The sequence below is a fragment of the Ranitomeya variabilis genome, chromosome 1 (assembly GCF_051348905.1).
Source record: "Ranitomeya variabilis isolate aRanVar5 chromosome 1, aRanVar5.hap1, whole genome shotgun sequence".
Taxonomy (NCBI): Eukaryota; Metazoa; Chordata; class Amphibia; order Anura; family Dendrobatidae; genus Ranitomeya; species Ranitomeya variabilis.
This window is the reverse complement of record NC_135232.1, coordinates 87,959,047-87,984,324: the sequence shown is the minus strand read 5'-3', so window position 1 is coordinate 87,984,324 and position 25,278 is coordinate 87,959,047. Positions and strand designations below refer to the sequence as shown.

The window sequence follows — 25,278 nt, the reverse complement described above, 5'->3', positions numbered from 1 at the left end:
GGCAGCTCAGTGGTTAGCACTGTACTTTATAGGGGCAGCATAGTGACTCAGTGATTAGCATTGTACTGTATATGGGCATCATAATGGCTCAGTGGTTAGCACTACTATATATGGGCAGCATATTGGCTCAGTGGATAGCGCTGTACTTTATAGCGGTAGCATAGTGACTCAGTGATTAGCACTGCACTATATATGGGCAGCATAGTGGCTCAGTGGTTAGCACTGTAATATATATGGGCAGCATGTGACTCAGTGGTTAGCACTGTACTATATATGGACAGCACAGTGGCTCAGTCATTAGCATTGTACTATATATGGGCAGCATGGTGGTTCAGTGGTTTGCACTGTACTATATATGGGCAGAATGGCGGTTCATTGATTAGCCCTGTTGCTTTGCAGCACTGGGGTCCTACGACGGACATCTGCGAGGAGTTTGTATGTTCTCCCCGTGTTATACTTGCTATGTCTTTAGTTAGATGAAGTATATTTGTATTTTCTGCTGTGGATATTTTTAGGATTTTAATAATGACCGCTTAGAATTCTGTCCTATCTTTTTCTATTTAGCTAGAAGTGCCTCTTTTTCTAAATTCTGTTTTTCTGCCTGCGTGTGTCTTTCCTCTTAAACTCACAGTCAATATTTGTGGGGGGCTGCCTATCCTTTGGGGCTCTGCTCTGAGGCAAGATAGAATTCCCATTTCCACCTATAGGGGTATTTAGTCCTCCGGCTGTGTCGAGGTGTCTAGGACTGGTTAGGCACACCCCACGGCTACTTCTAGTTGCGGTGTTAGTTTAGGGTTTGCGGTCAGTACAGATACCACTTACTCCTGAGAAAGTCTCTCATGCGGCTCCTAGGTCGCCGGATCATAACAGTACAACTGGCCAGCAATGAGATAAATGCATCTCAGAAGAAGGGAAGAAAGGTGTTGAGCCATTTTTTTTTCTGTAGCCTGTTTTTTCTTTCCTTCCCTCTTTTCCTCTGGGTGACTGAGGAGACTTGTGCTACCATGGATGTTCAGGGATTAGTTTCTCGTGTAGACCAGCTTGCTGCTAGGGTACAGGGTATTTCGGATTATATTGTTCAGACTCCGCTTTTAGAGCCTAGGATTCCTACTCCTGATTTGTTTTTTGGGGACAGGTCCAAATTTTTGAGTTTTAAAAACAACTGTAAACTGTTTTTTGCTCTGAAACCTCGTTCCTCTGGTGATCCCATTCAACAGGTTAAAATTGTCATCTCCCTGTTGCGTGGTGATCCTCAGGATTGGGCATTTTCACTGGAATCTGGGAATCCGGCCTTGCTTAATGTAGATGCCTTTTTTCAGGCTCTAGGATTATTATATGAACCAAATTCTGTGGATCAAGCGGAAAAGACCTTGTTGGCCCTGTCTCAGGGTCAAGAAGCGGCAGAATTGTATTGTCAGAAATTTAGAAAATGGTCTGTGCTGACTAAATGGAATGATGAAGCTTTGGCTGCAATTTTTAGAAAGGGTCTTTCTGAATCTGTTAAAGATGTTATGGTGGGGTTTCCCACGCCTGTTGGTCTGAGTGATTCTATGTCTCTGGCCATTCAGATTGATCGGCGCTTGCGGGAGCGCAGAACTGTGCGCGCTGTGGCGTTGTCCTCAGAGCAGATGCCTGAGCCTATGCAGTGTGATAGGATTCTGTCTAGAATGGAACAACAAGGATTCAGACATCAGAATAGGTTGTGTTTTTATTGTGGCGATGCTTCTCATGTCATTTCAGTCTGCCCTAAGCGTACAAAGAGAATCGCTAGTTCAGTTGCCATCAGTACTGTACAACCTAAATTTCTGTTATCTGTGACCCTGATCTGCTCATTGTCGTCATTTTCTGTCTTGGCGTTTGTGGATTCAGGCGCCGCTTTGAATCTAATGGACTTTGAATTTGCCAGGCGTTGTGGTTTTCCCTTGCAGTCTTTGCAGAACCGTATTCCTTTAAGGGGCATTGATGCTACACCTTTGGCTAAAAATAAACCCCAGTTTTGGACACAGGTGACCATGTGCATGGCGCCAGCCCATCAGGAAGATTGTCGTTTTCTGGTGTTGCATAATTTGCATGATGCTATTGTGCTGGGTTTTCCATGGTTGCAGATACATAATCCTGTGTTGGATTGGAAGTCTATGTCTGTGACTAGTTGGGGTTGTCAGGGGGTTCATAGTGACGTTCCTTTGATGTCAATCTCCTCTTCCACCTCTTCTGAGGTTCCAAAGTTTTTGTCTGATTTTCAGGATGTATTTGATGAGCCCAAGTCCAGTTCCCTTCCACCGCATAGGGACTGTGATTGTGCTATTGATTTGATTCCAGGCTGTAAGTTTCCCAAGGGCCGACTTTTCAACCTATCTGTGCCGGAACATACCGCCATGCAGAGTTATGTTAAGGAGTCTTTGGAGAAGGGGCATATTCGGCCATCTTCTTCACCTTTGGGAGCGGGATTTTTTTTGTTGCTAAGAAGGATTGCTCCTTGAGACCCTGTATTGATTATCGCCTCTTGAATAAGATCACGGTCAAGTTTCAATACCCTTTGCCTTTGCTTTCCGATTTGTTTGCCAGAATTAAGGGGGCTAGTTGGTTTACTAAGATTGACCTTCGGGGGGCATATAATCTTGTTCGTATTAAGCAGGGTGATGAATGGAAAACTGCGTTTAATACGCCCGAAGGCCATTTTGAATACCTTGTGATGCCATTCGGGCTCACTAATGCTCCATCTGTTTTTCAATCCTTCATGCATGATATCTTCCGGAATTACCTTGATAAATTCATGATTGTATATTTGGATATCATCTTGATTTTTTCCGATGATTGGGAGTCTCATGTGAAACAGGTCAGGATGGTATTTCAGATCCTTCGTGATAATGCTTTGTTTGTGAAGGGGTCTAAGTGTCTCTTTGGAGTGCAGAAGGTTTCTTTTTTGGGCTTCATTTTTTCCCCCTCATCTATAGAGATGGACCCGGTTAAGGTTCAGGCCATTCATGATTGGATTCAGCCCACATCCGTGAAGAGCCTTCAGAAATTTTTGGGCTTTGCTAATTTTTATCGCCGTTTCATTGCTAACTTTTCCAGTGTGGTTAAACCCCTGACCGATTTGACGAAGAAAGGCGCTGATGTAGCGAATTGGTCCTCTGTGGCTGTCTCTGCCTTTCAGGAGCTTAAACGCCGATTTACTTCTGCCCCGGTGTGGCGTCAGCCGGATGTTTCTCTTCCGTTTCAGGTTGAGGTTGACGCTTCTGAGATTGGGGCAGGGGCCGTCTTGTCTCAGAGGAATTCTGTTGGTTCCTTGATGAAACCGTGCGCCTTCTTTTCTCGTAAGTTTTCGCCTGCTGAACGCAATTATGATGTCGGCAATCGGGAGTTGTTGGCTATGAAGTGGGCGTTTGAGGAATGGCGACATTGGCTTGAGGGAGCCAAGCACCGTATTGTGGTCTTGACCGATCATAAAAATCTGATTTACCTCGAGTCTGCCAGACGGCTGAATCCTAGACTGGCTCGATGGTCCTTGTTTTTCTCCCGTTTTGATTTCGTGGTCTCGTACCTTCCAGGTTCTAAGAATATTAAGGCTGATGCCCTCTGTAGGAGTTTTTGCCTGATTCTCCTGAAGTACTGGAACCGGTCGGCATTCTGAAGGAAGGGGTGGTCCTTTCGGCCATTTCCCCTGATTTGCGACGGGTTCTGCAGGAATTTCAGGCTGACAAACCTGACCGCTGTCCTGTGGGCAAACGGTTTGTTCCTGACAGATGGACTAGTAGAGTGATTTCTGAGGTTCATTGTTCTGTGTTGGCAGGCCATCCTGGTATTTTTGGTACCAGAGATTTGGTTGGTAGGTCCTTTTGGTGGCCTTCTTTGTCGCGTGACGTGCGTTCTTTTGTGCAGTCCTGTGGGACTTGTGCGCGGGCCAAGCCTTGTTGTTCCCGTGCTAGCGGGATGCTTTTGCCTTTGCCGGTCCCTGAGAGGCCCTGGACGCATATTTCTATGGATTTTATTTCAGATCTTCCAGGTTCCCAGAGGATGTCAGTTATCTGGGTGGTTTGTGACCGGTTCTCTAAGATGGTTCATTTGGTGCCATTGCCTTCCTCTTCTGATTTGGTTCCGTTGTTTTTCCAGCATGTGGTTCGTTTGCATGGTATTCCGGAGAATATTGTGTCCGACAGAGGTTCCCAGTTTGTTTCTAGGTTTTGGCGGGCCTTTTGTGCTAGGCTGGGCATTGATATGTCTTTTTCATCCGCATTTCATCCGCAGACAAATGGCCAGACCGAGCGAACTAATCAGACTTTGGAAACTTATTTGAGATGCTTTGTGTCTGCTGATCAGGATGATTGGGTGGATTTCTTGCCATTGGCCGAGTTCGCCCTTAATAATCGGGCTAGTTCTGCTACCTTGGTTTCACCATTCTTTTGTAATTTTGGTTTTCATCCTCGTTTTTCTTCGGGGCAGGTTGAGCCTTCTGATTGTCCTGGTGTGGATTCTGTGGTTGACAGGTTGCAGCAGATTTGGGCTCATGTGGTGGACAATTTGGTGTTGTCTCAGGAGGAGGCTCAGCGTTTTGCTAACCGTCGTCGGTGTGTTGGTTCCCGGCTTCGGGTTGGGGATTTGGTCTGGTTGTCTTCCCGTCATGTTCCTATGAAGGTTTCTTCCCCTAAGTTTAAGCCTCGGTTTATTGGTCCTTATAGGATTTCTGAGATCATCAATCCGGTGTCTTTTCGTTTGGCCCTTCCGGTCTCTTTTGCCATCCATAATGTTTTCCATAGATCTTTATTGCGGAAATATGTGGTGCCCGTTGTTCCCTCTGTTGATCCTCCTGCTCCTGTGTTGGTTGATGGGGAGTTGGAGTATGTGGTTGAGAAGATTTTGGATTCTCGCCTTTCGAGGCGGAGGCTTCAGTACCTTGTCAAATGGAAGGGTTATGGCCAGGAGGATAGTTCTTCGGTTTTTGCCTCTGATGTCCATGCTGCTGATTTGGTCCGTGCCATTCATCTGGCTCGTCCTGATAGGCCTGGGGGCTCTGGTGAGGGTTCGGTGCCCCCTCCTCAAGGGGGGGGTACTGTTGTGAACTCTGTTCTTGGGTTCTCTCCGGTGGTTGTTGGTGGTATTGCAGCTGTCCCTGGCTTGCAGTTCTGGTCAGGTGTTTCTGCTGATTGCAGACCTGACTGGGGTATTTAGGGCTGCTGGATTCTTTAGTCAGTGCCAGTTGTCCATTGTTCTTGGAGGAATTGCTTCTCTCTCTGGTTCCTCATGCCCTGCTGCCAATTCAGCTAAGATAAGTGTCTGGTTTTTTGTCTCTGTGCACACATGCTGTGTGCTTGTAATTCAGTGCAATCCATTTGTGTTTTTGTCCAGCTTTGACTTTGTTTGGATTTTTCAGTCATGCTGGATTCTCAGGAGTCGCAGATATACTTGCTATGTCTTTAGTTAGATGTAGTATATTTGTATTTTCTGCTGTGGATACTTTTAGGATTTTAATACTGACCGCTTAGAATTCTGTCCTATCTTTTTCTATTTAGCTAGAAGTGCCTCTTTTGCTAAATTCTGTTTTTCTGCCTGCGTGTGTCTTTCCTCTTAAACTCACAGTCAATATTTGTGGGGGGCTGCCTATCCTTTGGGGCTCTGCTCTGAGGCAAGATAGAATTCCCATTTCCACCTATAGGGGTATTTAGTCCTCCGGCTGTGTCAAGGTGTCTGGGACTGGTTAGGCACACCCCACGGCTACTTCTAGTTGCGGTGTTAGTTTAGGGTTTGCGGTCAGTACAGATACCACTTACTCCTGAGAAAGTCTCTCATGTGGCTCCTAGGTCACCGGATCATAACAGGGTTCTCGGGTTTTCTCCTACATCTCAAAGACATACTGATAGGGAATCTAGATCGTTCGCCCCAATGGCAACAGTGATGATAATGTCTGTAAAGTGCTGTGGAACATGGTGCTATATAAGAAAAGCATACTAACAATAACTTATACAGAATAGATTTTCATTTCATTGAACCCATCAACATTTTTTTTAACTTTACGATAGGGTTGTGATTGTTTTCACTGTTGGTAGCATTTTGGGTAATCTATTTCCAGAGTAGGTTGTTATGGCAAAATCCAATATTAGTTCCCGCTTTGTAACCTTTTCGAGCAATACTTTGCACAATTGAATTCCATAATTATAATTTTACATAATAGGACATACTTGGGTGTATAAATGTATACTAAGAACAGGAACCCCGAATAGACCGCCCTGGGGTCTTTCCGTAGATGCAGGGCTGTCTGAGTTTGGGTATATTTGCATCACCAGGTTTCCCTGTGACCCGGTGTGATCCCTCCTATACCTTATTGTAATCTGCTTTGATCACAGCTTACAAGGGGAGAAACAATGGAGATCAGAGGTTTCTCTTATCTCCGTCCTACTATCTCCGTCCTACTACTAAAGGGTCAATCAGACGTCTATTTGTCATCTACACTTACCATTATAATCTAAGGTGCTGTTCACATGTCCGTGTCTTCTGCAGTGCGTGCAGCCGCAAAACAATCACAGAAACATGTCTGATTGACCCACGTCACGGATGAAGGTCCTCTGCCAGCCCTGGCTGACCTCCGTATTCTGGCGCTGGTCATCAAGAGGATTACAAGACTTTGATCAATTCTTAAGTGTTATTCCCACTCGGAGGGGATTGTTACCTCAATGAACAGGACTCTATTTCATCGCTAGACATTTTTGTGGAAAAATTAAACATCCACTAAGACTCCGACCTTACAGGAGTGCTGGGTACAACCAGCAGTGGGGGTCTCATGTTGTGCATGTGAACCATCAAAGAGAACAAAAATATTCTGCTTTCCATTAATTTTTCCAAGAAAAGCTCAGAAAGAATCTGTGACACATTTATTCTCTGGCAGTGCCATTGATGAAATCAAGGTTTCTGTACCGGGCCGGCATGGTGGCACAGAAATCAATAGCGCTTAGGAAGGAGCATTAAGTTGCAGAGTTGGAGCTGAGATAAACTATATCGTGGATTTAAGGAGTCATTGAAACCCACATCCCCTTTATTCTAGCAATCAGATTAGGGCCTCACTCTGATGGCCGTCATTTTCTTGTACGAGAAAATCGGTTCGCATTTTTATCAGTGTTTTTTTTTTTTTTTTATATCAGAGTTTGGTCAGAGTGTCAGGTTTTACCATCAGTGTTTGGTCCAAGTTTCATCAGTTTCTCTTGGATGAGAAAGGAAAAAAAAAAAAGTTTCTTCACCTTCTCCCATCATTTAGTCCGTGAAAATCAGATGGCATCCAACTGGCAGCCGAGTGCTGTCTGAGGTTTTCATGGACCCACAGACTTGCATTGCCATTTTTGCTTTGACCGACACTTGGATCAACAATTTTCTGCGGTTTTCTGCGAAAATTCACAGACCTGTGTACAGCCCCATTCTCTATTCTAGGTGCCATCTTTGAAACACAGGTGCAAAAACACAGATGTGATTGAGCCCTCAGGCTGCGTTCACACGAGGAGCTTTTGCTGAGTTTTTGAGGCTGCAGAATTTCTGCACCTATTAAAATTATGTCACTTGCGGGTTTTTCCTTGTCTTTTTGTGTGGTTTTTTTTACAAGCATTTTTTGTCTCTTATGGTATGCCATGCTTTAAATAAAGCTGCTTTTTTAGACTTCCTGGTATTTGGCTTTGACAACTCTTTACTGACATTACGGACATACTTTGGTGCGGATTACATGTGCTTTTGATGTGTTTCCGTAGCAGAAACGCACTAAAATCACGTGTTTTTTTTATCTACGGGTTTTCCATGTGTAATGTAAGTCTATGAGGAAAATCTGAACAGGAAACGCAGTGTGCCCACAAGAGAAACTGACATGCTGCGGATTAGAAACGCGCACTGCAGCTCAGATTATGCCCAGAAAAAAAAAACACAAAGGGCGGGAGATTTCTATAAATCTCATCCACTTTGCTGGAACCGAAAGACGCTGCGTTTTTTATGTAGCGTCAAAAACGCACCAAAAGCTCATAGTGGCAACGTAGCCTAAAAGGTTTTTTATAAAAAAAAAAAAAAAAAAAAGAAAAGATCTAGAAGAAAATGGTCTAGGTGGAAAAAATGGAAAATTATAAAAAACAAACAAAAAAACAACTCGTACACAGCTCTGACATTTACCAGTAAATCTGCTGCCACACCAGTCTTTATATTGCTGCAGAAATGACATCCTGTCTACGCATGTCACCGCTGCAGCCAATCACTAGACTCCATGGTCCTGTGCCATACAAGGCATGTATTATATGGACGGCAGGAACAAGAAATGTCAGGAGAAATGTCATATTGATTACATTACAGAGTCACATTCCACATCTTCCTCCAAAACACAAAACTCCTCAAAAAGTTGACGTTTCCGCATTTAGCGCTCTAAAAACTCAGCAAAAGGACTGTGCACACACTTTTTTTTTTAAGTTTTTTTTTTGAGGGGGAGCTGCAAAAAATGCTTGAGGATAAAAAACATTAAAAAAGTAAAAAAAAACGAAAAATTCTTTCTATTAATTTCTACTGTAAAACCACCTTGCTGTTCATATATTCAGTCTTTTGAGTGCTTTTTTTCTGCTTCAGGTTTGGAACAATGCCTGGTACGAAAAAAAAAAAGTCACATCTTCCAAGCAGCTCCTAATGGAATCTGCTCCAAACTATGCACAAGACTACAAAAAAAACTCATGTTAAAAAAACCTCTTTAAAACCACTAAGAAAAAAAAACTCAAGTAAGGCGCATTTGCTGAAGCACTCTCCACTAGAAACTCAAAATAACCTATAGGTTTACATGTAAGGAATTTTTATTGCAGATTTTAAATTTTTACCTTTTGCAATAGAAATTTTAGAATTTCCGTAAAAAAAAAAAAGCTCTTTGCTTTTAGGAGTGATGTGTGGACAATTCCCATCCTAGAGGAAGGACACCAACACGACTATTTGAGAACTACCGGTTCCCTGGACTCAGTTTTCAAGAGCCGTCACCGTCAGTAATGGCGGGCACTAACCTATAAAATGATGTGGAGAAAAGTGGAGATTCCCTCGGCCATCAACTCCAAGACGTAGCTCGGGAACGAATGTGAAACTCCAGACAGAACAATAAGTATCTGGTACCTGGTTATGTAGAGCGCAGTATAGCAAGACAATGGCTGCAGGTGCACAGCTGGATCTGCTCATCGTCACTATCCAAATACACACAGCGGACCCCCTAAATGCGCAGCTTTTACCATCAGTAATGTCCTCAACACTGCAGTGGAGCGTTTCTTTATATCAGAACCACCTTCTCTTCTCCCGTAGAATTTTTTCCTTCCTTAAGAGAAATGTGTACTTGATTTTTATATGTAAGATTATATATATATTTTGACATTGGTAAAGGTGTAATCCGGCTCTGCTCACTTCCGCATCTCGAGGTCCTGTCGGGCCCACAGATCTCTGCCAGCTTATGTGCTAGAATGGCAACTATCACATCCCCGCCCTATTCATTATTCCTACACCATAATGTCTTTACATACACATCTACGTTTTTTTTTTTTCATTCCATGAGTTCAGCTTCATAATATATGTTTTCTGGGGGACTAGCGCATTTATTCCAAGGTTACAGAGTTCTAAATGCCCTCTTTCCTTCATTCAGCCTTAAAGGGAACCTATCACTAAGTCTTTCCCATCTATAGTATAGCCACCACCATTACGGTCTTTGTTTTAAAGCATCCCATTATGCAGTAAAAAAGTCCTGAATCCAGTCTGCAGATCCCAAAAAATAGCTTTTATTATACTCACAGACAGGGCGGTCCTGTCCAATGAGCATCTCTGGTCTTGATCTGGTACCTCCTCTCTTCTTGCGGTCGCCATCCTTCTTCCCCGCTTCAGGTAGCTGACGCATCCTACGTCATCCACAGTGTCCTCCATCACGCTCCTGGGCAGGCGTTCTTCTATCTGCTGAGGGAAGAGCAAAGTACTGCAGTGCGAATGCGCCAAAAACGGCCAAAGAGTGCTGGTGACCCAGAAATAAACCGGAGGCATGTGCACTACAGTACTTTGGTCTGTCCTCATCAGGACAGATAGAAGTGCACCTGCAGAAGGAGAGGGATGGAGGACACTGTGTAGATGACATAGAACGCGTCATCCACATGAAGCAGGGAAGGAGGACGGCGATCGCAAGAAGAGAGGAGGCACTGGACCAAGCCCAGTGATGTCCATCGGACAGGACCGCCCTGTCTGCGTATAATTAAGGCTATTTTTTGGGATCTGCAGACTGAATTGGGGACTTATTCACAGCTTTCCAGTATGCAGTAAAAAAAGACCCTAATGGTGGTCGCTGTATTTTAGATGGAAAAAAACCTGGAGATAGGTTCCTTTTAAGGCATTAGGTCTTCCATTTCTGAACAGATGTCAACAAATTCTGGTTGTCCCCACTGACTTTGGGCTTCACCACAATTCTGCCAGTTATTTTAGAAGGTAAGAATAATGCTGCAGACTGTATTTTACTTTTGATCCAACGTCCTGTTCCTCCATCACACTCCACACTGTTTGCTTCTCATAGCCATGCCTGCTCTGTCATCTACTGCGTTTACATGTCAGTGTTGTTTTTCATGTGTAGCTTTTGTCACCAAGGAAATTTGTATTTTTCTTTTTATTCCACGTATTGCCGATAATGTTTGACTAGACTGGGCCAATTTCTATAGGTATTTTTGGCTTTGTGTGCCAGAATGTCCTTTTAGTTTGATTTCCCTCAATATAAAAAATAAAGCTTACAAAAACCAGAAAAATAGCGTAAAAGTAAAAAAAAAAAATTTTTTTAAAAGAAATATCCTCAGCAAAATATGAGGTATGCTTCGAATCGCGGTCCATTCTTGTCAACAAGAATTGCTTCCAGGGAAGAATATGGCGGCACTCCAATCACCCATGGTAAGAAGCTGCAAAGCCTCCTCGTCTTTCTTAGTGAATGTAGGTACAGATTGTATCGTCCCATCTTCACCTCTAAATGTAGGTACAGACAGAAATATCCTGTCCAGGGAAATATAGGCACAGATAGTACTGCTCCTGTCTCCCCCTCTAAATGTAGGCACAGATAGTACTACCTTCCCATGTCTCTCTGTAAGTGATATAGGCACAGATAGTAATACTTTCCCATGTCTCCCTGTAAGTAATATAGGCACAGATAGTACTACCTTCCTATGTCTCCCTGTAAGTGATATAGGCACAGATAGTACTACCTTCCTATGTCTCCCTGTAAGTGATATAGGCACAGATGGTACTACCTTCCCATGTCTCTCTGTAAGTGATATAGGCACAGATAGTAATACTTTCCCATGTCTCCCTGTAAGTAATATAGGCACAGATAGTACTACCTTCCTATGTCTCCCTGTAAGTGATATAGGCACAGATAGTACTACCTTCCTATGTCTCCCTGTAAGTGATATAGGCACAGATAGTACTACCTTCCCATGTCTCCCTGTAAGTGATATAGGCACAGATAGTACTACCTTCCCATGTCTCCCTGTAAGTGATATAGGCACAGATAGTACTACCTTCCTATGTCTCCCTGTAAGTGATATAGGCACAGATAGTACTACCTTCCCATGTCTCCCTGTAAGTAATATAGGCACAGATGGTACTACCTTCCCATGTCTCCCTGTAAGTAATATAGGCACAGATAGTACTACCTTCCCATGTCTCCCTGTAAGTGATATAGGCACAGATAGTACTACCTTCCTATGTCTCCCTGTAAGTGATATAGGCACAGATAGTACTACCTTCCCATGTCTCCCTGTAAGTGATATAGGCACAGATGGTACTACCTTCCTATGTCTCCCTGTAAGTGATATAGGCACAGATAGTACTACCTTCCCATGTCTCCCTGTAAGTGATATAGGCACAGATAGTACTACCTTCCTATGTCTCCCTGTAAGTGATATAGGCACAGATAGTACTACCTTCCCATGTCTCCCTGTAAGTGATATAGGCACAGATGGTACTACCTTCCCATGTCTCTCTGTAAATGGTATAGGCACAGATAGTAATACTTTCCCATGTCTCCCTGTCAGTAATATAGGCACAGATAGTACTACCTTCCTATGTCTCCCTGTAAGTGATATAGGCACAGATAGTACTACCTTCCTATGTCTCCCTGTAAGTGATATAGGCACAGATAGTACTACCTTCCCATGTCTCCCTGTAAGTGATATAGGCACAGATGGTACTACCTTCCTATGTCTCCCTGTAAGTGATATAGGCACAGATAGTACTACCTTCCCATGTCTCCCTGTAAGTAATATAGGCACAGATGGTACTACCTTCCCATGTCTCCCTGTAAGTAATATAGGCACAGATAGTACTACCTTCCCATGTCTCCCTGTAAGTGATATAGGCACAGATAGTACTACCTTCCTATGTCTCCCTGTAAGTGATATAGGCACAGATAGTACTACCTTCCCATGTCTCCCTGTAAGTGATATAGGCACAGATGGTACTACCTTCCTATGTCTCCCTGTAAGTGATATAGGCACAGATAGTACTACCTTCCCATGTCTCCCTGTAAGTAATATAGGCACAGATGGTACTACCTTCCCATGTCTCCCTGTAAGTAATATAGGCACAGATAGTACTACCTTCCTATGTCTCCCTGTAAGTGATATAGGCACAGATAGTACTACCTTCCCATGTCTCCCTGTAAGTAATATAGGCACAGCTGGTACTACCTTCCTATGTCTCCCTGTAAGTAATATAGGCACAGATAGTACTACCTTCCCATGTCTCCCTGTAAGTAATATAGGCACAGATAGTACTACCTTCCTATGTCTCCCTGTAAGTGATATAGGCACAGATAGTAATACTTTCCTATGTCTCCCTGTAAATGGTATAAGCACAGATAGTACTAACTTCCCATGTCTCCCTGTAAGTGATATAGGCACAGATAGTACTACCTTCCCATGTCTTCCTGTAAATGGTATAGGCACAGACAGTACTACCTTCCTATGTTTCCCTGTAAGTAATATAGGCAATGATAGTGCTACCAGCCTGTGTCTCCTTGTAAGTGATATAGGCACAGATAATACTATCTTCCTATGTCTCCCTTTAATGATATATGCACAGATAGTACTACCTTCCTATGTCTCCCTGTAAATGGTATAGGCCCAGATAGTACTACCCTTCCTATGTCTCCCTGTAAGTGATATAGGCAAGGATAGTATGGCCCAGTTTCTTCCTGTAAATGTAGAATTAGTGCTGCCTACGTGTTAGTAAATTATGTACAGACAGGTGCAGCATTCTGTATACGGCCAGCTTTAGGTACGGTATGTTCAAATGTACAGATTTTCCACTATGCCGAGGATTTTACATGCTACATCAGAATTTGTTGTACATTTTGATGCAGATTAGCTGCAGATTTCACATTATGTATTGCAGAGGGTGAAATCTGCAGTAAAATTGATATGGTAGGACTTTTTATCCAGTGCCCTTACAAACTGAGCCAGATCACATGTTGGTATAAGTGTAATACATTGGTGTGCATTCACACTGCGGGAATTTAACAAACAGAACCTAAAAAAAAGAGCTGATACTATTTACAGTACTTATTATGTAAATAACATGGGGTACTTAGTTAACATTGTTTTAATTAATTGTAGTTGACCTCAAATAATGAACAGCCTAAGAATAGAGGAGCTGCGCCTTAACTTAGGGTACCGTCACACAGTGGCATTTTCATCGCTACGACGGCACGATTCGTGACGTTCTAGCGATATAGTTACGATCTCGCAGTGTCTGACACGCTACTGCGATCAGGGACCCTGCTGAGAATCGTACGTCGTAGCAGATCATTTGAAACTTTCTTTCGTCGCTGGATCTCCCGCTGTCATCGCTGGATCGTTGTGTGTGACAGCGATCCAGCGATGCGTTCGCTCGTAACCAGGGTAAACATCGGGTTACTAAGCGCAGGGCCGCGCTTAGTAACCCGATGTTTACCGTGGTTACCAGCGTAAAAGTAAAAAAAAAAAAACCGTACGTACTCACCATCTGATGTCCGTCAGGTCCCTTGCCGTCTGCTTCCCGCTCTGACTGTCTGCCGGCCGGAAAGTGAGAGCAGATCACAGCGGTGACGTCACTGTTTGTTTTTTTTTACTTTTACGCTGGTAACCAGGGTAAACATCGGGTTACTAAGCGCGGCCCTGCGCTTAGTAACCCGATGTTTACCCTGGTTACCAGCGAACCTCGGCATCGTTGGTCGCTGGAGAGCGGTCTGTGTGACAGCTCCCCAGCGACCACACAACGACTTACCAACGCCAGGTCGTATCGCAGGTCGTGATCGTTGGTAAATCGTATAGTGAGACGGTACCCTAAGGACTCTATGTTATTTACATATATGATCACTATTTCTTTACTTACTACAGGGTATTTGCTCATTTTTCTTCAGGTTTTGTCTGTTAAATGTCTACAGTGTGAATGCACGCCTATGCATTGCACTTATACCAACATGGGCTCTGGCTCAATATTTTTTTCTGTTCTGGTTTAGTTCTTTGTACAAACAAGGGATGTTTAAATAGCTTTCGGGCCCCAGGTCCTACTCTGGCCTTACCTACATTTATGTCTGCAGACTTAGGCCGGGGTCACACTAGAGAGAAATACGGGAGAGGGAGAGGCGCAAAAACAACACATTGCACACGGACCAATGTTTCTCTATCGGGCAGCTTCCATCAGCCGTTTATTTGTGGGCCATATTTAACGGGCTGAGAAAGTCGCAGCATGCTGCGTTTGTCAGCGTATTACGCAAAAAATCCGCCAATGAAAGTCTACGGGTGTGAGAAAAATACAGATTACACACGGACCACACGTGTGACTTGCGAGAAATACGCACCGGTGTTCTATAGAAAAGCCGGCAATTCAGTGCGATGTACAGTAAAATCACACTTAAAAAAAATTATATATATAATATAGGGAACTCCTTCAAGATTCTTGGAAGACCATTTCTGGTGACTACCTCTTAAAGCTCATCAAGAGAATGCCAAGGGTGTGCAAAGCAGTCATCAAAGCGAAAGGTGGCTACTTTGAAGAACCTAGACTATAAGACATTTTCAGTTGTTTCACACTTTTTTGTTAAGTATATAATTCCACATGTGTTAATTCATAGTTTTGATGCCTTCAGTGTGAATGTACAATTTTCATAGTCATGAAAATACAGAAAAATCGTTAAATGAGAAGGTGTGTCCAAACTTTTGGTCTGTACTGTATGTTTTTATATTTAGTTCAGCGCTAGATATCATAAAAGCCGGTAATTCAATTGCCGGCTTTTCCTATCTCCTTGTCAAACCCGACAGGATATGAGACATGGTTTACTGTATGTAAACTATTTCATATCCGTTATATTATTACATATTCCTCACTAATAATGTTAGAAGTGTCTGTGTGCAAAATTTGGGATCTCTAGGTGTTAAAAATAAAGGGTTAAATCACGGAAAAAACTGGCGTGGGCTCCAGCACAATTTTCCCTGCCAGAATGGTAAAGCCAGTGACTGAGGGCAGATATTAATAGCCTAGAGAGGGACCATGGTTATAGGACCCCCCCCTGGCTAAAAACATCTGCCCCCAGCCACCCCAGAGAAGGCACATCTGGAAGATGCACCTATTCTGGCACTTAGCCTCTCTCTTCCCATCTCATTTTGCAAGCCGGCTCGCCGTATGGATGCCATACAGATGACACGGATACTTTTTGGAGGAAAAAAAAAAAATAAAAAAATAAAAAATCGCATCCTCGCATTGAATACGGAACACTGTTCAGGGAACATTTCTGCGTATCTCCGCCGTAAAAAACGGACGGTATTTTTATACTTTAGGTCTGACCCCGGCCTTATAGTGAGGTGAACTGCAAGAGTTAGAGACCATCCCGATTGGGTCACCTTGTCGTGGCGGGATGGCTTTTACTGCTACTGTAATAAGCTGCGGATATTCTGTCAACAAATCCGTAGCATTGAAATGTCAGGAAAAAAAGGTAGATTTTGGATGCTTGCTGTCCCTTCTATCTATATTCCCACAGATTAATCAGCATTTTGATATTTTAATTTCCCTTCCCTCACAATTCTGGACATAATTAGTCTCCGAGTGAAGAGATTATGTAATTATTATTGACATAGGAAACCAATACAAATAATGAGCAGGGGCAGATGAAAGTTAAGTAGAACTTTCCCGAATAACTTTCATGAAGAGTAAGAAGTAATTATGAAAATGTCCTCTATGATTTATTATACCTCTGCTAGGAAAGCAAAAGAAGCTGCCATGATTAAAATATGAGCATAATTAATGCTGACTTTCAACTCGCTTTTCTACAACGACCAATTAGGAAAAATTACAAATACCAAAGTTTAAAATCTGGTAAAGCATGGCGGCATCACAAACAATGAGGGGAGCAGTAGGATTTCCTCTAGGAGTTCATACACTAATAACAGACTAAATGAGACACTCAGCCAAAATGTTTTACACGGCCGAGTCCCTCAACAGAAGCATTGTCTGTAAATGGAGTTTTCCGAACTGTAACTAGAGATAATATAGAGAAGCGTTCCTTATAAAGAGGAAATAAAGAATGGAAACGATGACATCACGACCCCCAGTGACCTGAGTACTGAAGCCACTGAGAGGAAGCAGGGTCAGGTGGTCGACTGGTGGTCGGAATGTCAGCACTTCCGCCGGAGGCCACTGCAGCGGCAGAGTGCACAGTTGGGTGGTACATATGGATTTTTTTAAAGGCTTCCCTATATGACCTTTAATAACAGCGAAAACCCCCTTTAAGTAATATTTTGATAGTCATCTAGCTGGGAGCTAGAGCAGTCACTTGGCACGAGCGTCTCTGATATGGATTCTTGCAACCATGGTATTTTTTGGGGGGGTTTCTGGCTATAAATTATAGGAAGAACCTCAATAAGAGAACGTAGAGTTTCCTTTCCATGTGCCATCTATATATATATATATATATATATATAATTGTCTAAGGGGTACTTCCCTCTTTCTGTCGGCAACTTCCGTCACGGAAATCCGGCGTCGCTGATTGGTCGCACCAGCTGCCTGTCATGGCTGCGACGGCCACAGTCCAATTAGTCCCTCCCTACTCCACTGCAGTCAGTGCCCGCCGCCGGCTCCATACTCCCCGCAGTCACCGCTCACACAGTGTTAATGCCAGCGGTAACGGACCGCGTTATGCCGCTATTAACCCTGTGTGACCAAGTTTTTACTATTGATGCTGCCTATGCGGCGTCAATAGTAAAAACATCTACTGTTAAAAATAATTTAAAAAAATAAAAAATCATTATATACTCACCTACGCCGCCTTTCCCGCTCCTCGCGACGTTCCGGTGCCAAGGATGGTATGCGAGAAGGACCTTCCATGACGTCACGGTCATGTGACCGCGACGTCATCGCAGGCCCTGCGCGAGAAGGACCTGCCGTGACGTCACGGTCATGTGACCGCGACGTCATCACACCCTGGGACCGGAAGCTGCCGCCTGCACCGAACACAGGCAACAGAACTACAAGGGGCCCCTTGGAAGGTGAGTATATGTTTATTTTTTAACCTGTGACATACATGGCTGGGCAATATACTACGTGGCTCTGTGCTGTATACTCCGTGGCTGGGCAATATACTACGTGGCTCTGTGCTGTATACTCCGTGGCTGGGCAATATACTACGTGGCTCTGTGCTGTATACTACGTGGCTGGGCAATATACTACGTGGCTCTGTGCTGTATACTACGTGGCTGGGCAATATACTACGTGGCTCTGTTCTGTATACTACGTCGCTGGGCAATATACTACGTAACTGGGCAATATACTACGTGGGCTGTGCAATATACTACGTGGCTGGGCAATATACTACATAACTGGGCAATATACTACGTGGGCTGTGCAATATACTACGTGGCTGGGCAATATACTACGTAACTGGGCAATATACTACGTGGGCTGTGCAATATACTACGTGGGCTGTGCAATATACTACGTGTATATGTATATTCTAGAATACCCGATGCGTTAGAATCGGGCCACCATCTAGTATTACATAAGAATAATATTTCCAGTTACATATTTTCTTTTTACCAGTAAAAACGTTCCTAATTATCAGAAGAGCTTTCTTCCCTTCCTTATATATTTACCTCCCGGCAAATGATGAAGCGGATATTGCCATCATGAGGATACGAGAAGAGAGGAGGAGATAGATGGGAAAGAGAAATAAAAGGTTTGGCCATCACAGGTATTAAAGTTGTAAAGAAAGGCGGATACATTATAACGCTGGGGTCCAGGATCAAATCCGACCAAGGAAATCATCTGCACGGAGTTGGTATGTTCTCGCCATGTTTGCATGGGTCTTCTCCCAAAGTTCAAAAACATTGTTTATGAAGGACACTATGGTACCCATAGAGGCAGTGTACAAGATATTCTCACCATAGACAGATGAGGCATAGCCACATGTTCCATAATTGTCATAGTGCTAAATGCTAACTCCATAATGGGCATTCCCTAACCTGCGGTGGCAGAGGCGGCTGCCGACTCTCTCCACTCATGTCCATTCTCCTCTCCAAAGCGCTGTTGTGGCGACCTCACCAGATGGGGCAGGAGGTAGGGGAACCCTCATTTTTTATTATATAATATTTATTTGGAACCTCACCTCATTTGTCGGAGGGTCTTTCCTTTTTCCTCTGATCCAAGCTACAATAGAAAAGAAAAGAGGGAACTTTAGACAGAAATAAAATATGAGGATTTCTCCGATTTCAGACGTGAAAGCTCGAGCAACATCAATCTTCAAGAACAAACAAAAGAATTGTACAAAGATCTCATTGCTTCAGACTTCTGCAGATGGGATGCTAATGAATTTTTTAGTATAGTTAAAAATATGTTTATGCTGGAGATAATTCCCCGATGTATGAAGGAACCTCTAAAAGCTCCCATTACCTGCCTGTTATTTACTTGTATGCTTTCAGACTGCAGTCTAAATCACACATAGGGAATAAATCAATCCCTGCACTAAGCTGTGGATACCCTGCCAATGCCCTGAAAAGAACAGAATAATATCAATAATATCAGTAACGCATCACTTATGAAGGGCTAGTTACCACACCCCAGCTCTGATCCACCCATACGGACAATATGGACTATTGAAGCTACAGCTTTCTAGTACTGGTTTGGACCGCCTGCGGAGCCCAGATTGGAAGGGATTTCACATTTTAACTTGACATATGATTATGTAATAAATGTCTGGATACCTACAGCCACTATTAATGAGTGCTTAAAGGTGATTTACAATGTGACCAAGAAGAAATAGGCAGGTAAACTACTGGCCCGTTATACCAGATGTCCATCTCTGCTGGCTCAGTGTGGTCACAGACTACTCCTGCTAATTGTACCCGATGCCCATCTCTGCTGGCTCAGTGTGGTCACAGACTACTCCTGCTCATTGTACCTGATGCCCATCTCTGCTGGCTCAGTGTGGTCACAGACTGCTCCTGCTCATTGTACCTGATGCCCATCTCTGCTGGCTCAGTGTGGTCACAGACTGCTCCTTCCCATTGTATCCAATGCCCATCTCTGCTGGCTCAGTGTGGTCAGACTGCTCCTGCCCATTGTACACAGCGCCTATCTCTGCTGGCTCAGTGTGGTCAGACTCCTCCTGCCCGTTGTACCTGGTGCCTCTCTCTGTTGGCTCAGTGTGGTCACAGACTGCTCCTGCCCATTGTACACAGCGCCTATTTCTGCTGGCTCAGTATGGTCACAGACTGCTTCTGCCCATTGTACATGGTGCCCATCTCCGCTGGCTCAGTGTACTCACAGACTAGTCCTATCCATTGTACCCGGTGCCCATCTCTGCTGGGTCAGTATGGTTACAGACTGCTCCTGCCCGTTGTTCATCTCTGCTGGCTCAGTGTGATTAGACTGCTCCCGCCCGTTGCGTTGTACCCATTGCTCATCTCAGCTGGCTCAGTGTGGTTACAGACTGCTCCTGCCCGTTGTACCCATTGCTCATCTCTGCTGGCTCAGTGTGGTTACAGACTGCTCCTGCCCATTGTACCCGTTGCTCATCTCTGCTGGCTCAGTGTGGTTACAGACAGCTCCTGCCCGTTGTACCCATTGCTCATCTCTGCTGGCTCAGTGTGATTAGACTGCTCCTTGCTGTTGTACCCATTGCTCATCTCTGCTGACTCAGTGTGATTAGACTGCTCCTGCCCGTTGTACATGGTGCCTATCTCTGCGGGCTCAGTGTGGTCACAGACTAGTCCTGTCCATTGTACTCAGTGCCCTTCTCTGCTGGCTCAGTGTGGTCACAGACTACTCTTGTCCATTGTACCCGGTGCCCATCTCTGCTGGGTCAGTGTGGTTACAGACTGCTCCTGCCCGTTGTTCATCTCTGCTGGCTCAGTGTGATTAGACTGCTCCTGCCCGTTGTACCCATTGCTCATCTCAGCTGGCTCAGTGTGGTTACAGACTCTTCCTGCCTGTTGTACCCATTGCTCATCTCTGCTGGCTCAGTGTGGTTACAGACTGCTCCTGCCTGTTGTACCCATTGCTCATCTCTGCTGGCTCAGTGCAGTCACAGACAGCTCCGGCCCGTTGCTCGATTCAGGGCAGTGGAAAAAAACTATCCTATGTGGGAATGGTGTAGAATCAATTGGTGTTGATGCCCCCCCACCCACATCATGCAAGAAGGTAAAAAAGGATCCCGGATTGCAGGTGGCACCGTGTATGGTCCAAACCTGCTCCCTGGACCGCTCTGCACCATGTGCATACACCATAGGACTACCATAAAGTGACTTTTATCAGGTATTCTGCAAGATGGGGGTGAAATAAAGAAATGGCCAGAAAATTCTTTAGAGGGGAAACAATCCAGTTGCAGTAATTTATAAAAAGGAAAACCAATTTGCTCGGCTCTTCCCACTTGCGCTGTCGCGGTGGCGAGTGGGGTTCATATTTGTGGGGTTGATGTCACCTTTGCATTGTCTGATGATATCAAGCCCATGGCTTAGTAATGGAGAGGCGTCAATAAGACACCTATCCATTAGTAATCCTATAATTATATTGCAAATAAAGACACAGCCAGAATAAAGTCTTATTTTAAATAAAACAAAACACACTTTTCCATTTTTATTTAAAAATAACATACACAGTTATACTCACCTAACATCCATTCCACCGAAGTGCTCGTCTCATGTAATAAAACAAAAATAAAAAACAACCATATCCCTCTTCTGTCAGTCGTTCTGTCCCATGCCGTAATCCATGTCTGGAGATTAATAGTTTTCAACCTTGATGGTGCCAAGATGCGACCGTCCAGGCTGAGAACCACTGATGAATGAGCTGCTGTGAGCGCAGCATCAGTGAGCAGCGCTGGCGTGATCGAGCTTAATGCAGGTCACTGAGGCTGCGTTCCCAGCCGGGCCAATTAAATGGGGTCACCTCAGCACAGTGAGAAAATGTCTCACGGTGCAGAGGACAGTTCACTGGGAGAATTTCACCACGGTGAATTTGAACTGCGGTGAACTCGCCTCTGCACCGTGATACTTTTTCTCACGGTGCTGAGGTCACCACATTTCATTTGTCGGCTAGGAACACAGCTTCAGTGACCGGTAGTACTCTCGATGAGGTCACCACTGCTCACTGATGCTGCGCTTGCAGCAGCTCATTCACCATTGGTTCTCTGCCTGTACAGTCGTATCTTACCCACAATCCCACCATGAAGCACTGAGGAAACTCACATTAATCATGATGATTTAACAAAAACCAGGCTACAGATTTTTACACTAAAGGTATGTATTAAATCAGTACCACAGTGTCATTCTGCCCATACCTTTAGCTTAACATGGATGATCCTGATGACAGGTTCTCTTTACATTTTTTTATACATAAATAAGCCTCTATTATGATTTTTCTTTATAGGATATAAAATGATATGGTAACATGAAAACTACATCCGGTCCTGCAAAAACCAGCCCTCAAATGACTAAATGGATGGGAAAAAAAAGTTATAGCTCTTGATAGGCAGGAAGGAAAAAAATAAAGTTAAAACCCCCCAATGAATATGACCATTTGAGGTGGTGATAATCGATTTGCACGTCCCACTCCATTGGCCACGACAGTGGTCTGTGGTTGCCACACAGGAGAGGAAGTACTGTACTGTCTCTTACCTGGCAGCATCCGTGGCTCTTCTTTTGATTAGCTGGTCTACGCAGATCACACAAGGCCATCTAATCAAAAGAAGAGCCGCGGACGTCAGGAGGTAGGAGGGAATACTCCTGCTGCTCCAATGCAGCAACCACAGACCACCAGTGGCTGATGGAATGGGACATGCAAATCTTTTCGCACCAACTGTACTGGCCGTGTCTCCATCAGGGTAGTACTAGAGCCACAGGAAGAGAATTCTATTTGAGATATTTTAGAATTCATATATATTGTTTTTGTGAATTATGGTTTGATCTCCATCTGTCACAAAGCAGAGGACAATGAACGGAGACACAGCTGTGCAAAGTCCACAATCCACATTTTTCTTCACCACGACAGAGGAAATAATTGATCAGTTACACGACTTTGGCAGGAGACTCGAGAGCAGCAAAATGTCAGACAATAAAATTGACTCTCTGGTTAATACGAAGCAGCGCTGGAGTAGACTCCTCGCAGTGCAAGGTACGAGGAAAGTTCAGACTATGTTCTCGATTGCATAACCTTTCCAACAAAGAGCAACTGTGCCATAAATTGGCATTAGAAAGGCCACTGCTTATGAGTCTAAATGAATCGAGTAGTTTGTCAACCTGATTTATGGCAGAATCACATCCCTCTCATCTGCGTTTGGTAAAGGCAGTTTAACGGAAATGGTTAAGTACGGTATCTCAAAAAAGGTCAAGGTTGCATTAATTTGCGTAATGTATTTTTAACGTCATTTAACCCTTATTTTTCCGGCAGGGAATATAGGGTCTGATGTGAAATGTACCTTGAGATATTGCAACCTGGTGCTGTGGGCATGATTGGCCGACTACTGGCCGGTATTGCTATGAGCCACTGATCGGAAGCACTAGCACCTTCTAGAGTGGAGCTCAGAAAAATATGAAAAATTGTAGATGGAGTGTTCAGAGTATGAAAACTGGTCAGATGCACAGAGATTACTGCACATTGGGGCTTTTTCTTTTTCTATATTGTGCCTCATGCCCATTAACACCTTAGCTACATCCGTTTACATCCTTAGTATGCCATACATTTCTATAATGGTGCCTTTTTTCCTATCTTTAGTGCCCAGTATGGCAAACACAGGCTATACTTTGTGACAATACTAAATGTAGAAGAAGGTAATGACCTGAATAAATTACATACACAATAGTAAAAATGATTGTGTGCAGAGTAGTCTTTCATTACCGCTTGCTAAAGTAAAGATGTGGCGACCTCTCCGCTATATGGCAGGCTACTGGCTTAAATAAAACCCCAGACTCATTAACTTATCTTTTTTTATTCTCTGGACGCTTGAATACGAATTAAATAAGATAAATTGTCTCCATTCTCGGCGTGGTAATGGAGGTTATGAAATTCCAAGCAGATTAACGCTTCTCTAATTCCTTCCCGCTTCACTTGACACACACTTTACCAAGCAGAGACTTCTCCTTCTAGGAATAGCTCCGATAAAACAAGGAGATGAAAAAAACAGAATGAGCCGGGGGCGGCAGGTACCAGGAAAGATCAAACTCCGATTCAGTCCCAGCTTAAATTCCACAAAAATACGTAATAAAGTATGTGAAGCCAGAAATCTACATGTATATGAATGTGTCCGCACATCCACTCACAAGATCGGCACCCAAGGCCTATGCAGATACCCATTGATCCATTATTAACATGCAAGTGTGCTGGGATTAGGCCAGCCTTATCTACTTAGTAAACTCTGTGATGTTAAGCACCTGTCCCGGATCTGCGCTTTTCTTCCCTCACCCTGGTCCGCTAGACCTTTTTGTGCTTCACGTCAGGCTTTGCATGCTCATATGTATTGAACTTCCAAGGCCAATATAAGGCCTCCCAAGACACACACCTGTGTCTTGGAATTAAGACTTTCTTGTTTGACTTTTAGTTTGTCTGTGAACACTACCTGTCAGTGATCTCCAGGACTTCAACAGTCTGTATGCGGCTTTCAGTAACCTTCTATGTGTCCACCTTCGGCTTCCAGGATGTCTCCCGTCTCTATGCGGCTTTCAGGACTTTATGAACATTTTTAATTTGCCTTTGCTACGTATCCGCCTATGGCTTCCTGAAAGTCTCCCACTTGCCAGTGGATTCCCGCATCATGACTGCTTACCTGTGGTCTCCTGGACGTCTCCAGCCTCCCAGTGGTTTCCACCATCCCACCTGCTTGCCTGTGTTTTCCTGGACGTCTCCTGCCTTTCAGTGGTTTCCAGCATCCTGCCTGCATGCCTTTGATTTCCTGAATGTCTCCCACCTGCCTGTCTGCAGTCTCCTGGACGTTTCCCACTTGCCAACGGATTCCAGCATCCTGCCTGCTTCACTGTGGTATCCTTGGCATCTCCCAACTGCCTGCAGTTTCCAGCATCCCACCTGTCTGCGATCTTCTGGACGTTTCCTACTTGTCTGCAGTCTCCTGGACGTTTCCTGCTTGACTGCAGTTTCTAGCATTCCACCTGTGGTTTCCAGCCCCTCAGCTGTCTGTGTTTCGCGTGCTCCATCCAGCTGTTACAAACAACAAGGAGGGCACCACCAAAAAAACGAAAGGATCACCTGTTACATGCCAGAAAAAACTGAGTCAACAAGCAAAGTGAAGATAAATGAGGCATGTAAACACAGGGATCACTGAGAATGAACTACAACATATCTTTATTAATACATACAGCACTACAAAGTTATAATCATACTAAACAAAACTGTGAAAGCCCACAATAGGGCAATGCCCTGTCTCGCCACCAGTATAACCTAAATGCATGAAACCTCTATGAAGTCGAAATAGAAAACACCACTACAGCTAAGCATACAACAAAAGACTAAAGCATAAATTGATAAAGTGCTATCGTGCTGACCAAGTCCAAAGACTGCCAGGAATCAAGTATAGGAGCTATGTCAAATAAGCTGTAGATCAGTGATTTTCAACCAGTGTTCCGCGGCACACTAGTGACACATGGTCGGGTGTTTAACCCTTTCTACCCTTTCAATTTGCGCTGCCTGGCACAAGCATCTCAGTCAGTGCAGGGCCAGGCACATAGGGGTTAAGGACACAGCCAGCGTGACATTGTGAGCGGAGAGTTCTCCTGCTCTACTCTCCTGGCTGCTGCAGTG

The 25,278-nt window shown here is 44.1% G+C and overlaps 1 protein-coding gene across 2 annotated transcripts in view; it reads right to left on the bottom strand.

The window, feature by feature from the left end:
• Window positions 1-25,278, bottom strand: part of NDUFAF2 (NADH:ubiquinone oxidoreductase complex assembly factor 2) — a 221,427-nt gene that overhangs the window by 91,613 nt on the left and 104,536 nt on the right. For both annotated transcript variants that reach the window (XM_077285919.1, XM_077285908.1), the window contains exon 3: window positions 18,638-18,678. In XM_077285919.1, coding sequence (XP_077142034.1) covers window positions 18,638-18,678 — 41 coding nt within the window. The remainder of the gene's footprint in view (window positions 1-18,637; window positions 18,679-25,278) is intronic.